The 14375-nt window shown below is 47.0% G+C and overlaps 2 protein-coding genes across 2 annotated transcripts in view; one reads left to right on the top strand and one right to left on the bottom strand.

The window, feature by feature from the left end:
* TNNI3K (TNNI3 interacting kinase) overlaps nucleotides 1–12344 on the top strand; it is a 33025-nt gene extending 20681 nt beyond the window's left edge. The window contains exons 10-25 of the mRNA XM_057387364.1: nucleotides 4–79; nucleotides 965–1114; nucleotides 1371–1457; nucleotides 2791–2847; nucleotides 3860–3952; nucleotides 4038–4095; nucleotides 4199–4393; nucleotides 4720–4824; nucleotides 6556–6608; nucleotides 6775–6827; nucleotides 7688–7820; nucleotides 9086–9195; nucleotides 10541–10600; nucleotides 10793–10962; nucleotides 11838–11917; nucleotides 12014–12344. Of these exons, the coding sequence (XP_057243347.1) occupies nucleotides 4–79; nucleotides 965–1114; nucleotides 1371–1457; nucleotides 2791–2847; nucleotides 3860–3952; nucleotides 4038–4095; nucleotides 4199–4393; nucleotides 4720–4824; nucleotides 6556–6608; nucleotides 6775–6827; nucleotides 7688–7820; nucleotides 9086–9195; nucleotides 10541–10600; nucleotides 10793–10962; nucleotides 11838–11917; nucleotides 12014–12090 (1557 nt within the window). The 3' untranslated portion in view covers nucleotides 12091–12344. The remainder of the gene's footprint in view (nucleotides 1–3; nucleotides 80–964; nucleotides 1115–1370; nucleotides 1458–2790; nucleotides 2848–3859; nucleotides 3953–4037; nucleotides 4096–4198; nucleotides 4394–4719; nucleotides 4825–6555; nucleotides 6609–6774; nucleotides 6828–7687; nucleotides 7821–9085; nucleotides 9196–10540; nucleotides 10601–10792; nucleotides 10963–11837; nucleotides 11918–12013) is intronic.
* Nucleotides 12345–12393: 49 nt separating this feature from the next.
* The window catches only part of LOC130586541 (glutamate-rich protein 3-like), a gene marked incomplete at its 5' end in the record, with an annotated part of 9787 nt that continues 7805 nt past the window's right edge, over nucleotides 12394–14375 (bottom strand). Inside the window, one exon of the mRNA XM_057387365.1 lies at nucleotides 12394–13891. Coding sequence (XP_057243348.1) covers nucleotides 13746–13891 — 146 coding nt within the window. The remainder of the gene's footprint in view (nucleotides 13892–14375) is intronic.

Genomic DNA, 14375 nt, shown 5'->3' on the forward strand with positions numbered 1-14375 from the left:
AAGAACATAGAACTTGTGAAGTTTCTKCTTGACCAGAATGTTGTAAGCATCAATCACCAGGGAAGAGATGGGCACACAGGTAACATCACTGTACTTATTGTGTGTGAGGGTGTGTACCAGCACCAGAATGCTGGGCAGTGAAACACCATCAGGATTTACCCAGGCTAATTCCAGTACCTTTCAGGCAGAGCCCAGCTTTCCTGARATATTTTTACAGAGGTRTAGAAGTGATCAGACTTCAGTGAGRATGCATCAGGCTTGTTTGGGTYATGAGCAACAAAACCTGGTATAARCTGTTCCTCCTATGGTGAGGCTTCTAAATAGTGTTAGAAGTTATTAGGTGAGGAATTAGGCTGCTGGGCTGTGGTGTCTGAGGGGCTGCACCCCTTCCTGCCTCCAGTACAAATACCTGCCTCTGTTTCCACTTGCTTTTTCTCACACACAGAGTCGCTGAAGGTGTTTTTCTGGTGGCACAGTAAATGGTGGCACATTGTGCACAGGCAATAGATTGGTTCTTGCCACCTTTCTGTTTCATTTGCACCTCTTGCCTCAGGTGTTTTYTTGACAATATTTGTTTATCAAGGAGATCAGTTTGCAGTTGCTGCTGCAGTCATATTGCTATGTTCTGAGGGTTGTGCTCCACACCTCTCTGATGTTCCAGGATTGCACTGCAGTCATTGCCATGTTCTGAGGATTGTGCTCCCACATCTCTCTGATGTTCCAGTTCTGAGGGTTGTGCTCCACATTTCTCTGATGTTCCAGGATTGCACTGCTCTCCCACATTTCTCTGATGTTCCAGGTCTGCACTGCAGTCATATTGCCATGTTCTCGTGCTGTGTTCCCACATTTCTCTGATGTTCCAGGATTGCACTGTGCTCCACACCTCTCTGATGTTCCAGGGTTGCACTGCAGTCATATTGCCATGTTCTCAGTGCTGTGTTCCCACATTTCTCTGATATTCCAGGTCTGCACTGCGCTTGCTACCACGGCCACATTCGCCTGGTGCAGTTCCTGCTGGATAACGGAGCTGATATGAATCTGGTAGCGTGTGATCCCAGCAGGTCCAGTGGAGAAAAGGATGAACAAACCTGTTTGATGTGGGCCTATGAGAAAGGTATTTCAATTTTCTAGTTTCTGCTACAAAATCCACAGGAGCTGTGCAGGAAGGAAAGGGCAGCATGGAAGGAGAGAACTCTGCAAAATAACCCAGCAGTGCCTGCAGACAGTGAGTGCTCTCACCATCTGCTCACTGGGAATGGCACAAGGGTTATAAACTCACGCCTTTCCATTTGTGAAAAAAAAAAAAAAAAAGAAAATAAGAAGTCTTTTGAGTTACCTAGTAATGCTTGTATTTCCTCTTTCTCACCCAGGTCACGATGCCATTGTGACCCTCCTGAAGCATTACAAGAGACCCCAGGATGAATCCCCCTGCAATGAATACTCCCAGCCTGGAGGAGGTAAGGGCTGAGCAATCCTTTTACTCTCGAGCCAAAGGGCTGATCCAAAGAGTGCTGAAATCTCTGGAAATGCTCCACCCGTGCCAGAGAGCTTTGGGTCAGTTCTGTCTGGTACAAGGAAAATCATTGTCATGGGGCTCACCACTTTCTGGGTACATTTAATTTACTCTTCTGTTATTTAAATTAAAGWTGTCAGTTTGTTTTACTCATAGAAGGAGGAGCTCAAAGATCAGTCCCTGTCAATCACTGCTCACACCTCTCCATGTCCTGAACAGCCTTCCATAGCTGTTCYCTTTGTGCTGTTCAGTCCTGGTGTTTCTTTGATTGTTGACATTTTGTTTTTCAATACTTTTTAATATCTCTGGATGTTAAATGCACCCATTGGAAGAATTAATTATCCATTTTGCTATGAAAATACTCATTTCTATTGGTGACTAAATGAAAGAGGCAGGAAGTGAGTTAGATTAAACAAAACCTGTGGCCATGTGTTGGAGAACTGCCTGGGAGAGGATGGGGGTGAGGATGATGAGGATGATGGGGATGGGGATGAGGATGAGGAGGATGAGGTGAGGATGGGGATGAGGAGGATGAGGATGAGGTGAGGAGGATGGGGATGAGGATAGGATGAGGATGATGAGGATGGGGGTGAGGATGAGGATGGGGATGGGGATGAGGATGCTGTACACTGCAGCTTGCCCAGGTCATGCTCCAGGTGTGCAAACAGGAGGAGCCCCCAGCCAGCAGCAGCATCAGCCTGCTCCCTCAATCATTTGCCTGTTCCAGGTTTAGGGGTGGTGTAGCTCAAGTGTGGGTAAATCTTTAGGGGACTGATCTTACAGGTGTAACAGAAACTGTTTTGGCAAGCAATTAGCACACACAGAAATATTTCATAATGCTTGATTTCTAAAATTGCTTGAGCAGAAAAAAGGGATGAAATCTCTGCTATGAAGAAGTGTCACCGATGAACTAAGCAGTGCAGTGTTCCCAGTGCAGTGTTCCCAGTGCAGTTTGGGAATCCTGCAGAGCTCCTTTACACCATGGAGTGGATGGAAAGGCTGAGTTGGCTCCCATAACACTGTGAGCAAACAGCACAGTGCAGTGGTGCAGCCATCCACAGAGCCCTGCAGGGATACAACACTGATCTGTGCTGGAATGGTGAAGAGCATCAATGGTACCCCAGACCAAACAGCTCCCATCAGCTCTGTTTGTGTTTTATCTGAATTCTCACCCTTTATTTTCCATTCTTTCAGCTGTTATTGACTCACTGGTTTATCAGCACTAACACTTATGCTGTCACTGATCTCCATAAATTTCACTCTGTTCTTTATTTCAGACGGTTCCTACGTGTCAGTGCCATCCCCTCTGGGGAAGATTAAAAGCATGACAAAAGGTATTTGCAATGACAGGGAAAACTTGAACTYTTGTGGTTCTTTTTATCCAATGTGTTTGTCAGCCTGAACATCCTACACAGGACTCATTATTCCTGGAATTTCTATTGCTCATTGTTCCATTTCCCTGGGATAAYTTTAGGAAACAATACACTTAGTTCTGTTACTCAGCATAATGACAATTCCTGTATTTGCTTTTTTTTACACTTACTTTTAAAAAATTTCTTTTTATTTCTTTGAGAGAAGCCTGTGATGTGAAATAGCACTAATGAAATACCCACTTATCCATGAATGCTAATAAATATATTAAATCACACAGTAAAATGCCTGGATTACCCTTACAACAAAAATTCTGTAAAAAATTGTATTACTCTGAAACAAATACAGTTAAAACATGCAGGTAAATATTTGTATTTTAAGATATTTCCTCTTTTTTTTATGTAGTACTTTCAATTTTCTGCTTTAAATTTTCACTTGGGGTATAAGCAAAACCTTACATCCTTTACGTAGAAGCATCAAAATGCTTCACTTAGAAATATTCTGATAAACTTTTTAGTAATAAACAAAAGGATCAGATAGAGATGTTTCTCAGCTAAATTTAATTGCAAAGTTCAGATTGCTGATGTCACCAAGAGCCGTTCAGTTCTGGAATAGCATCCCCAGCAGCAGCAATGAGCAATGGCTGCACAGAAATAAGGAATTCATTCTCCATGTGAGGGATTTTGTGCTGCCATGCCATGAGTTTGGGAATGTGGGACACGCTGGTGGCTGCTGTGCTAAAGGAGCACCCAAGGGATCAGTGGTGCTGCAGATGTGTCATCAGTGGGGTTTATTGGGGAAGGAGCAGAATCAGCACTCAATTTACAGGGAAAATCAGCTTTCCCACTGCAAGGGTTCAGTGCTTTTATTCTTGGTGCTCCCCTGTTTTCCACACGGGGTGAGNGTTTCTCTTGCAGAAAAGGCTGATGTGGTGTTTCTCTTGCAGAAAAGGCTGATGTGGTGTTTCTCTTGCAGAAAAGGCTGATGTGCTGCTCCTCCGCGCGGCTTTGCCGTCGCATTTCCACCTGCAGCTCTCGGAGATCGAGTTCCACGAGATCATCGGCTCAGGTACCACCMRTCAAACTGCACCCWCCTCARATGTCTGATGCTCATRACAAACWGATTTGTGCTSATTTTTTTAAACCATTTTTAGGGTCYTTTGGGAAAGTCTATAAGGGCCGATGTAGAAATAAAATTGTGGCAATCAAACGGTGAGTTTGTCAGGCTTTTCCATCCTGTTTTGTCAATGACCTGAAGTCTTTTAAAAGCCCATATTTTATGATACTTTTGTCTTTTTTCCACGTTGATTGYCAGTTATCGAGCCAACACCTACTGTTCCAAATCGGACGTGGACATGTTCTGCAGGGAGGTTTCCATCCTGTGCCGCCTGAACCACCCCTGTGTGATCCAGTTTGTGGGAGCCTGCCTGGATGACCCCAGCCAGTTTGCCATTGTCACCCAGTACATCTCGGGGGGCTCGCTCTTCTCCCTGCTCCACGAGCAGAAGAGGTACTGCCCTCATCCTCCTGCCATGCAGAATCTGGGAGAGCAGGAAATCTGTGCTGATGCAGTCTCCATTTCACTATAAAACAATGGAGGAGGGAACACACTAGAAAATGTTGAGCTCTGGTTCAGTTTCTTGGGTATACTAGGTAAATTGGTAAGTAATCACAAAGTTATTGTCATTATTTTACAATATATAGATTTACTTTGCATAGATTATATAGCATTATTTTGTATGTAAAACAATTTTAAAGATTCTGTGATCTACAGATAAGAATAATTTGCAACTATTTATTAACTTCAAGTAATTTTCATTTTTTTACGGAATACAGAATTCTTGATCTGCAGTCTAAATTAATTATTGCTGTAGATGTGGCCAAAGGCATGGAGTACCTCCACAATCTGACCCAGCCCATCATACATCGGGATTTGAACAGGTTGGTTTCTGTCTTTAAGCTTAAAATTCAGGGGACATGAAAGCTCGAACCACAGGGACACTGCAGTCTCCTGTAACCCACAGCATCTCATCTCATCACAGAACTCAACTGAAAATAATCTCAGAGGTTTTATATAAACTCCTGTAGTCAGGGCTGCCAGATTGTGATTGTCCTTGAAGGCTGCAGTCACTGAAAAGCAGAGTTTTCCTGCATCTGTTTTTCTGAATCTCTGATTTCCASCAAAGAAAACCCAAACCAGGATCCTTCTAGAGAGCCAGAAAGCTGTAATTGCCCCACAGAACTCATCCAGATGGTATTTGTGAGGGTCAGAAGATAATTTGCTGTAGGGACACTGGTGCCATTGATGTGTGCTGCTGGGAGAGCTCAACTTGTGAAACTTCAGTGCAAGAGCAGGAGTTGTGTTTGCAGCATGAGCCCCAGCCAGCCCACAGACACAATTACCACATGAAAATCATTACAACAACTTAAAAGAAACACTAAGAGTGAAATTCCGTGTTAAGTTTTGCCAGAGGCTTCACAGGAGACTCATATTTTTAACTTAAATTTTCACATAACTCATAATCACCTTTGTGAGTTCTGAAATATAATGCACTGCACATAATGCATTAAATAAACCTACAATATATCTTGACAGAAGAGAGAAGAAAATTAATCTTTCATGTCTGTACCCTGGAAAAGGGGTTATCCTTCCATTTGAAGAATAATTGGGAGTTTTATTTTGCTTTTCACTTCTGACAGCTCTCAGCAATGGTGCCATGCATCAGCCTGTTACTGCTCACACCATGGTGAGGGATGGCAGTCACAATGATTACAGCCTTTTATTAAAGAAAGACCATTTTAGTATCAATTGAATTTAAGCCATGAGAGCTGAAGGTGGCTGGAGCAAGCCTTTGAGGGACTGACCTGCATTTGATGGCTCTGACTGTCTGAAACTTGTGAGAGCTGCTTGGTGAGGAGATGAGAGGGAGGATGGCAGTAATGGGGATGGAGAATGGGACTCTTTTTGTGAAATATCCCTTGTGAAATCCTAAAATATCCATTCCTTTTCATYACACCCACAGCACGTTAAAGGCAGAGGGATCTTTGAAAGGCCTGAATCCCTGGGAAGGGATGTGCTGTGCTTGTAGCTGGCAGACCCCAGAACCAGATCCTTTCMAAAGCCAGGATTATTGCACACTCCTTGGTCTGGTCTTGTGTTCTTCCTTTTGTGGTTTCCTGAAGAGAAAATGCCCACTCTCACTGTGGCAATTCCTGGGTGACTTTAACAGAAGACAACTTCTGATTCTGCGAAACTCAGGATTAATCAACTTGGATTTTTCTGGCTGTATTTCTGAAACACAGGGTTAAGAGTCCTATTTTCCAATTTTCGGGTGCCACTGAGGCAATTGCAGCATTTTTAAGCTGTACCTTCCAAGCTTYATTTCTGTGGGGTGTATTTTCTACTGCAGGTACCAAACTGTAACTAATTATAGAAGCTGTTTTGCTGATCTTGATTGGAAGCTGACATTATCATTTCTGAAGCTTTGGGTTTGCCCTCTCAGGGTAATGTGCACTTTCTAACAATAAACATGAGATATACTTACAAACATTTAACTGCCCAAGGAGGTGATTTGAAGCACTCAAGCACTTACTATGACCCAAAAACRATAACATTTTCACCATCTTGAAGACACTATCAAACAATTACCTACAGGTTTTTTTCTTCCCCAGTCACAATATTCTCCTGTATGAGGATGGTCATGCAGTGGTTGCTGATTTTGGAGGTAAGGAGCTTTTATGAAACATTTCTAAATTAACCCAAATTCTCTAAAACTAAACGTGTGTTGACTGAGAGGATCCTGTGGGACTGTGCTTAAGGCAGGGCTTTTGCATAACGAGGTGTGTGTCTCTATTGGCCTGACAGTAATTCTTCTCCTTGCTGTGTTTCAGAATCTCGATTTCTGCAATCCCTGGATGAAGACAACATGACAAAACAACCTGGGGTTTGTTTCTTCTTTTGTTCCACATCATTAAAATCAAACATGCAGGGAAACACAGTTTAAGAGAAGAAGGCATCGGAAATGTGTTTGTTGGAAAAGATGGACTGGTGGAGTATTTCATCTCTCTCAATGTTTCTCTGTCTTGGTTTTATTTTTTCCTCTTTCTAATAGCAGAGATGAGGGAATATATAACATCTGCAATAGAAAACAATGCTTTATAAGGTTSCCTTTGGAACTCTGTTTCCCCAATTCCTTACTAAAAGTCATTTTTAATCCACACTTCCCCACTCACACACATGCTGTTGGCAGGTGGTTCCTTTTTCTAACAAGGAATTGGTTACTCAGCACTGATTCCCCTATTTCACAGCTCTTTTCTTCACAACAGCCCATTGCTCACAGATTTACAGGACAGTTGTTATCCTCATGGCTTTAAGTCCAGATGTGTCCTGTGTTGCCAGACCCCACGAGAGCAGGACCAGTCCAGTGCAGCTTCTCCTGCCACCAGTGGAGCAGCAGTTAATTCCCATTGTGTGGCACATGTGCACGTGTCCCTCATACCTTATGAGGTGTTCTCCAGACCCTGAGCATGGGGTTCTTTGTTCATTCTCACCGTGCTGCAGTGTTCAAAGCCTGCCCAGCCTGGCTCTAGGAAGCTGGGATAGCACCAAGCTAATGCAGTAACACACTGACTGGATTCTGCAAGCCAGCTGAAGATATTTCCTGGCAGATTACCAGTTATTTYATGGAGTGATGTAGGCAGGAAATAAGAAAACAAAAGAAAACAAACACACAAATAAGGGAGTAAGTGCTTGYAATAGGAAGCAAACCCTGCTAATGTGTGTTTTTTGTTTGCTGCTGTGCAGAACCTGCGCTGGATGGCCCCCGAGGTGTTCACCCAGTGCACCAGGTACACCATCAAAGCCGATGTCTTCAGCTACGCCCTGTGCCTCTGGGAGCTCCTAACGGGGGAAATTCCATTTGCTCACCTCAAACCAGGTAAACGCTCCATGAATTCATGCTTTCAATTTCTCTAAACYAGAGAAGTAGCTACACTGTGTAATTTTAACCAATATCTTGAAGTGTGTTATTAAGTGCTAAGATATTGCATTTGGTGAAAAGCACAGAACTGTCCTGTCTGGGTCTAGGACAAGGAACAAGACACTCAGACCACAGGCTTTTTTATCTCTCTCGTGGGTGTTGGGGTTGCAAAGCCATTCCTCAGTACATCTTGTTTGCCATTCCTCAGTGCATTTTGTTTGCCATTCCTCAGTACATCTTGTTTGCCTCAGGACAGCTCCCACAAACAGGGGGCAGGGGTGGTACAGCAGCAGATCCACATCTCCAGGGCTGCATTTTGCTCTCCTGAGATTCTCACCCTGTGTGTCTGTCAGGATTTGTTATCGSTCCTGGCACTGCAGGACGGGCTCAGAGCCAGAGTGGGTAAAGAGGGAGGGTTTGGATCCTTCTGCCAATGGACCCTCACTGTCTGACTGTGACCTGAGTGTCCTGTGCCCGTGGTGATGGGGACGGGCCCCTGCTCTCAGCCTGAATGGAAAACCCATTTAACTCTAGGCCTTTGGTGGTGGGCTGGCTCAGCATTCCCGTGCTGCTGGCTGTCCCTGGGGCTCTGATGTGTCCCTGGGCTGTCCCTGGGCTCTGATGTGTCCCTGGAACTCTGATGTGTCCCTGGGCTGTCCCAGTAGCAGGTAGATGTGTCCCTGGGGTGGGTAGATGTGTCCCTGGGCTCTGACATGTCCCTTGCTGTCCCTGGGATGGGTGGATCTGTCCCTGGGCTGTCCCTGGTCTCTGACATGTCCCTGGGGCTCTGATCTGTCCCTGGGCTCTGACATGTCCCTGGCTGTCCCTGGGGTGGGTAAATGTGTCCCTGGGCTGTCTCTGGGGCTCTGATCTGTCTCTGGGGCTCTGATCTGTCCCTGGGCTCTGACATGTCCCTGATCTGTCCCTGGGGCTCTGATCTGTCCCTGGGCTCTGACATGTCCCTTGCTGTCCCAGTGATGGGTGGATGTGTCTCAGTGACAGGTAGATGTGTCCCTGGGGCTCTGATGTGTCCCTGGGCTGTCCCTGGAGCTCTGACATGTCCCAGTGGTGGGTGGATGTGTCCCTGGGGCTCTGATGTGTCCCTGAGCTCTGACATGTCCCTTGCTGTCCCTGGGGTGGGTAAATGTGTCCCGGGGCTCTGATCTGTCCCTGGGCTCTGACATGTCTCTGGGCTCTGACATGTCCCTGGCTGTCCCTTGCAGCAGCAGCAGCAGCAGACATGGCCTATCACCACATCCGCCCCCCCATCGGCTACTCCATCCCCAAACCCATCTCCACGCTGCTCATCAGGGGCTGGAACGCCTGTCCTGAGGTGAGTGCTCCTGGCAGCAGCAAAACGGGCTCATTTCTCTGGCTGACACCCCAAAATCAGAGTTTCACTGGGGAGGGTCACTGCAGAAAGCCTCCAGACACAGAWTGGGGTGTGTCAGGAAATACAGCAGAGATGGTGAATTGAGGAGGAAAGAAAATTAACATTYGGCCTTTCAACAAAACTTAATTAATCAAGTAATGCTGATTAGGACTTGAGCTGTTATAGAATGAGTAGAAAATTCCTTGCTGCTCTGAGATTTTTATAAGGAACTGCTATTGACAGCAGGTAACACACATTCATTTTGAATTTATTAATAAGGTTCCATATTAAAGTGTTAAGCAAGCACTGAGATGAGTGCAGTCCCTCTGTATTTTCAGCAWTCCCACATCCACTCAGCCCTATAAGGAGAAATCATCTTTCCAGAGTCCCAGTGTAGTTTATTACCCATCAGCATGACTCAAATGTCACTTTATCCTCCCAATGTTTTAGAGTTTCAGGACAGAGCTATAAAGCAATGGACAGCTCAGTCAGCCCATCAACTTTGCACAAGATGTGAGCGAGACCTTGGTAAAATTACTGGTATTAAAGGTTTTTTGCTACTGGCCTTTATTAGGCTCTATTTAGCTTTACTAAAGGTGTTTTGCTACCATTTGTTAAGGGAAAATGGTGAGTTTTGGGGCTCAATAAGTGTTGATGAGTCTAAATTCTCCACAAAGTCTGCTCAGTTTAAAGAAATCAGAGTATACTTGTAGGGGTTTTGCTGGATGGCCATGAAATGCCTCCAAATTAAAAAATGTATCCTTTTATTTGTCTTTAATTTCATTCAAGGCTGATCCCAGATGAAAACTAGTTCCTGTGTGCCATGTCATTGTTTCTGTTATCAAGTACTTGAACATCTGTTTCCCAGAAACTTTTGATGGCAGCTGTTTCCARAGCAAACTGTGACAGGTTCAGCAGCATCTCCTGAGAAGCTTTTTCATTGCCTAATTGGATCTGTGAGCTTTGATTAGAGCCAGGGAATTTGCCGTGAGGCGTGGGGCTGAGCTCTGTACAGTAAATGTTTTTGTATTACCGAGTGCAATTTAAAGTTCCAGTCTGTTCTGTGGTGTCTGAAGGGCAGATCCCATGGATTCTGATCACGTTTCATTGGAGCTGGCAGGGCTTGTCAKCTGCTTTATGTGCAATAAATGATTGTGAACACTTTGTACACTGGGCTTCGGGGTCATGTCAATGGTCAGATTTGGTTTTTTAACCAATCTCTTAGAGAAGGAACCACTGAGATCACCTCAGTCAGGTTTTGCCCAGTCATCTGATGGATGACCCTGCTTTTCCTGTTTGTCCACAGGGGAGACCAGAGTTTTCAGAGGTGGTTACAAAGTTGGAGGAGTGTCTGTGCAATATTGAGGTAAGGATTTGGCTCCCTGTGATGGGGGTCTGTGTGTACAAACAGAGGGGACAGAGGCAGCAGCTGAGGACAGCAGTGACTTTGGAGCTGCTGGAAAAGTCCAGGGAAAAGTGGGATACAGCTTATGAGAGAGAGATGAGAAAGGACTTGTAAATATATCATAATGATACCCTTTTGTGTTTTTAACCGCAGTTAATGTCTCCAGCCTCCAGCAACAGCAGCGGGTCCCTGTCCCCCTCCTCCTCMTCAGACTGTCTGGTGGCACGGGGGGCTCCGGGGCGCAGCCACGTCGCTGCCCTGCGCAGCCGCTTCGAGCTGGAGTACGCCCTGAACGCCAGAGCATTGACTGCCTGCTGCCAGGGGTGGGTATGGGGTACTGTGTGATGGGTACTGCTGCCAGGGGTGGGTATGGGGATGGTTCTGCTGCCAGGGGTGGGTATGGGGTCAGGGGTGGGTATGGGGGTACTGGGGGTCAGGGTGGGTACTGCAGGCACTGCAGGATGGGTACTGGGGGTGGGTACTGCCTCTCCAGCAGATACACAGGCAGGAGTCAATAATGTAAGGAGCAGCATCACAGAGGTTTGTGAGAGTCAGCGTTGCTGGGACTGTTCCTGCCTGGGTGCATCCTAAAAACTGTGTATCACTCATTTCATGCCCACAGAAGGTTAAGAAGAACTTCTGATGTTTTATAARGCAGAAACACACATGGGTTCTCTCTAATTTGGTACCATTGAGTAAATACCTGAGGTATTATACCCTACACTGGGAGAACTGATTTCAAGGGCAAACACAACAATTCCCATGTCTAGGATGAAGGATGCACAGCATTTTGTCAGGACAGAGGGTTTGGTCTATGACAGGAAGATAATTCCACAATCTTCCTTGCCCAAGCRATGTATTTGCAAGAACCTTTTAGCAGTGGCACATAAAATACATTTCAATAACCCTGGACTGATGCCTGGAATTGTTTCCAGGATGGCAATCCAGAGACAGCTGTGAAGCCCCAAATGGGGTATTTGAGGGCAGTTACACTGAGAAGGGTGAATGAGTGTGCCTGGGGGCCATGGTCTCACTTCATGACTTATTTTTGATTTTTGTTTACTGCACTGCTGTGTCCCAGCCTCAGGCTGATGGTTTATGGTCCTGTTCTTTCCCTGCACTCTGGAGAAAGAGTTGTTGTATCGTGGAGCTGTGCCATCACAGCCTTCTCTAAACTGTCCCCCCTGTTTCCACCCAGCAGCGGGCAGTCCCCTGCCCAGGGCCTGGCTCTGGAGGACATGAGGAGGAGCTTCCAGTACCCATCTGTGGATAAAAACGGTGAGTGAGCTCCAGCAGAGCTCTGTGAGCTCCAGAGCAGGGACAGCTCCTGGCACTGCAGGGAGTGCTGAGTGCTGTCACCCTCTGTCCCAGCAGGGTACGTGGCAGACCCCCTGAGCACCATCAGGTTCCACTCCTGGGGCAGCAGCGGCAGCTTTGAGGACAGCAGCTGAGAGAGGAACTGTCCCTGTGTCACCAGAGAGCCCTGAGTGTCACTGCCATCCCTGAGTGTCACTGCCATCCCTGAGTGACACTGCCATCCTGAGTGTCACTGCCATCCCTGAGTGACACTGCCATCCCTGAGTGACACTGCCATCCTGACACTGCCATCCCTGAGTGTCACTGCCATCCCTGAGTGTCACTGCCATCCCTGAGTGTCACTGCCATCCCGAGTGTCACTGCCATCCCTGAGTGACAGACACAGCCATCCTGACACTGCCATCCTGAGTGACACTGCCATCCTGAGTGAACAGTGTTGGTGACAAATGTCCCTGTCCTGCATTCTGCTGTTGCACCTCCCTCTGCTCTGCCCAGGGCTGGGTTTGGTTCTGTGCTGCTGTTCTGGATCATGGCAATGCTGCGCTTCCATCTTGGGCTCTTGTAACAAAATGAGATGAAATTAAAGAGACATCAGTTATATTGCAGAGCTCAGAGCAGGTGGCCTTGGCTTGGACAGCCCTGAGCTTTCCAGGGGCACTGCACAGGGCAGCTTTGGGCACTCACACTGAGCCCAACATCCACTGGAAAGCACAGACAGGAACAGCCACAGCCCTGAGCTTTCCAGGGGCACTGCACAGGGCAGCTTTGGGCACTCACACTGAGCCCAACATCCACTGGAAAGCACAGACAGGTACAGCCACAGCCCTGAGCTTTCCAGGGGCACTGCACAGGGCAGCTTTGGGCACTCACACTGAGCCCAACATCCACTGGAAAGCACACACAGGTACAGCCCAGCCCTGTGCACTGCAGGATTATTGCTGGAGTTAAACCATGGCAAACGCTGAAAGAGCTGCTCAAACTGGGACAGGGATTTAATGGACCTGAGCAAACGTGCAGGTGGGATATGGACACAGAAAACACAGCCCTCTGAGACAGTCCTTAGCACAAATGTGTGCAGACTGAACACACAAATGCAACATCTCTAGTACAGAAATGTCTCTAGGAGGAAACACACAGCAACCACTTTTAACACATTTCAGTTTGCATTTCCAGGTRTATTAATCTCAAGTGCCTCACAGCACCAATCCATTTGAAATCCTGCTCATTCTTGTGTCATTTCCCTACTTAAAAAAAGCAGTTACAGCCCCCCATGGTGTGGGGCTGAGTCTCCTGCACCCACCAAGCTCAAATACCTGTTAGAATAGTTATGATTTAACAATTTTTAACAACATTTTAAGGTGCCAAGAATGCCCTGAAGTGTGGCCAGCAACAAGCCAGGATACCCAAGAGAGAAGCCCCACACATCCCCTGGGCACTGTGGGTACAGGAGGGTCCCCTCCTCTGACATGGCTGGGGAAGCTCCCAGGCTAAAACTGTCCCCCTGCAGGGGCAAATGGTGCATGGGGAGAAGGGGAGGTTCAGTCAGTCCAGTACCTCTCTGGTTCTTCAGAAAAACAAACAAGACAGCCGTGGAACAATCCTTGTGATGACTGACTTCATCATTCCAAAGCACTTCACCATTCCAGAGCACTTCATCATTCCAGAGCACTTCATCATTCCAAAGCACTGCTGCTTCCTGGGCTGGCTCCAGCTGAGGAGCTGCTCTGGTGAAATGGGAGAAGTGGTTGTGGTACTCACAGAGTGAACAGAGCAGGGACAGGATCCCAACTCAGGAGTGAGCAGAGGAGTGGCACAAACCCACAGCCAGATGAGGACACAGCACTGAGAAGCTGCAGAAAAAGCTCAGAGCAGAGTTTCTTCCCCATCCTGAAGCTGTTCTGAGGATGTGACAGCTGGGTCTGGGTTTGCACCATCCTAGGAAACAAAGACCARACATCACACTGAACTGGGAGCTACTGAGGTACTGCTGTGACAGCTACAAGGAGAGGCCAGAATTAACAGGGAAGCCAAGGGCTCCAGGGCTCAGCCAATGCCACCAGAGCTGTGACACCCTGGGTAGGGGGAGAGGGGGGAGGGCTGTGAGCATTACTGCCACAGAAATGGGATTTGCACGGGGCTTTGGGAACAGGAAAGAACACAGAAGCCGCCACCCAAAAGGATTTATCATCCCTTCACCCAGCTCCCATCAGCAGACACTGAAGGAAGGGATCAGGAATGGGATGAGGTGGTGAATCCTCTGTCTGTGACAGGAGCAGTGGGTGACCCCGCAGGACTCACTCACCTGATGGGGACTGTGGCTCCTCTCGCCCGGGTCAGCAGCTCCCAGGACACCCGGGCTCTGTCCCATGGGATTGTCCTTCCTCTGCTGCACAGCTCCAGCAGCGCTCCCGGCACTCAC

The sequence above is a fragment of the Malurus melanocephalus genome, unplaced genomic scaffold (genome assembly GCF_030028575.1).
Source record: "Malurus melanocephalus ecotype Western Australia unplaced genomic scaffold, MMel_1.1 scaffold_1197, whole genome shotgun sequence".
NCBI lineage: Eukaryota > Metazoa > Chordata > Aves > Passeriformes > Maluridae > Malurus > Malurus melanocephalus.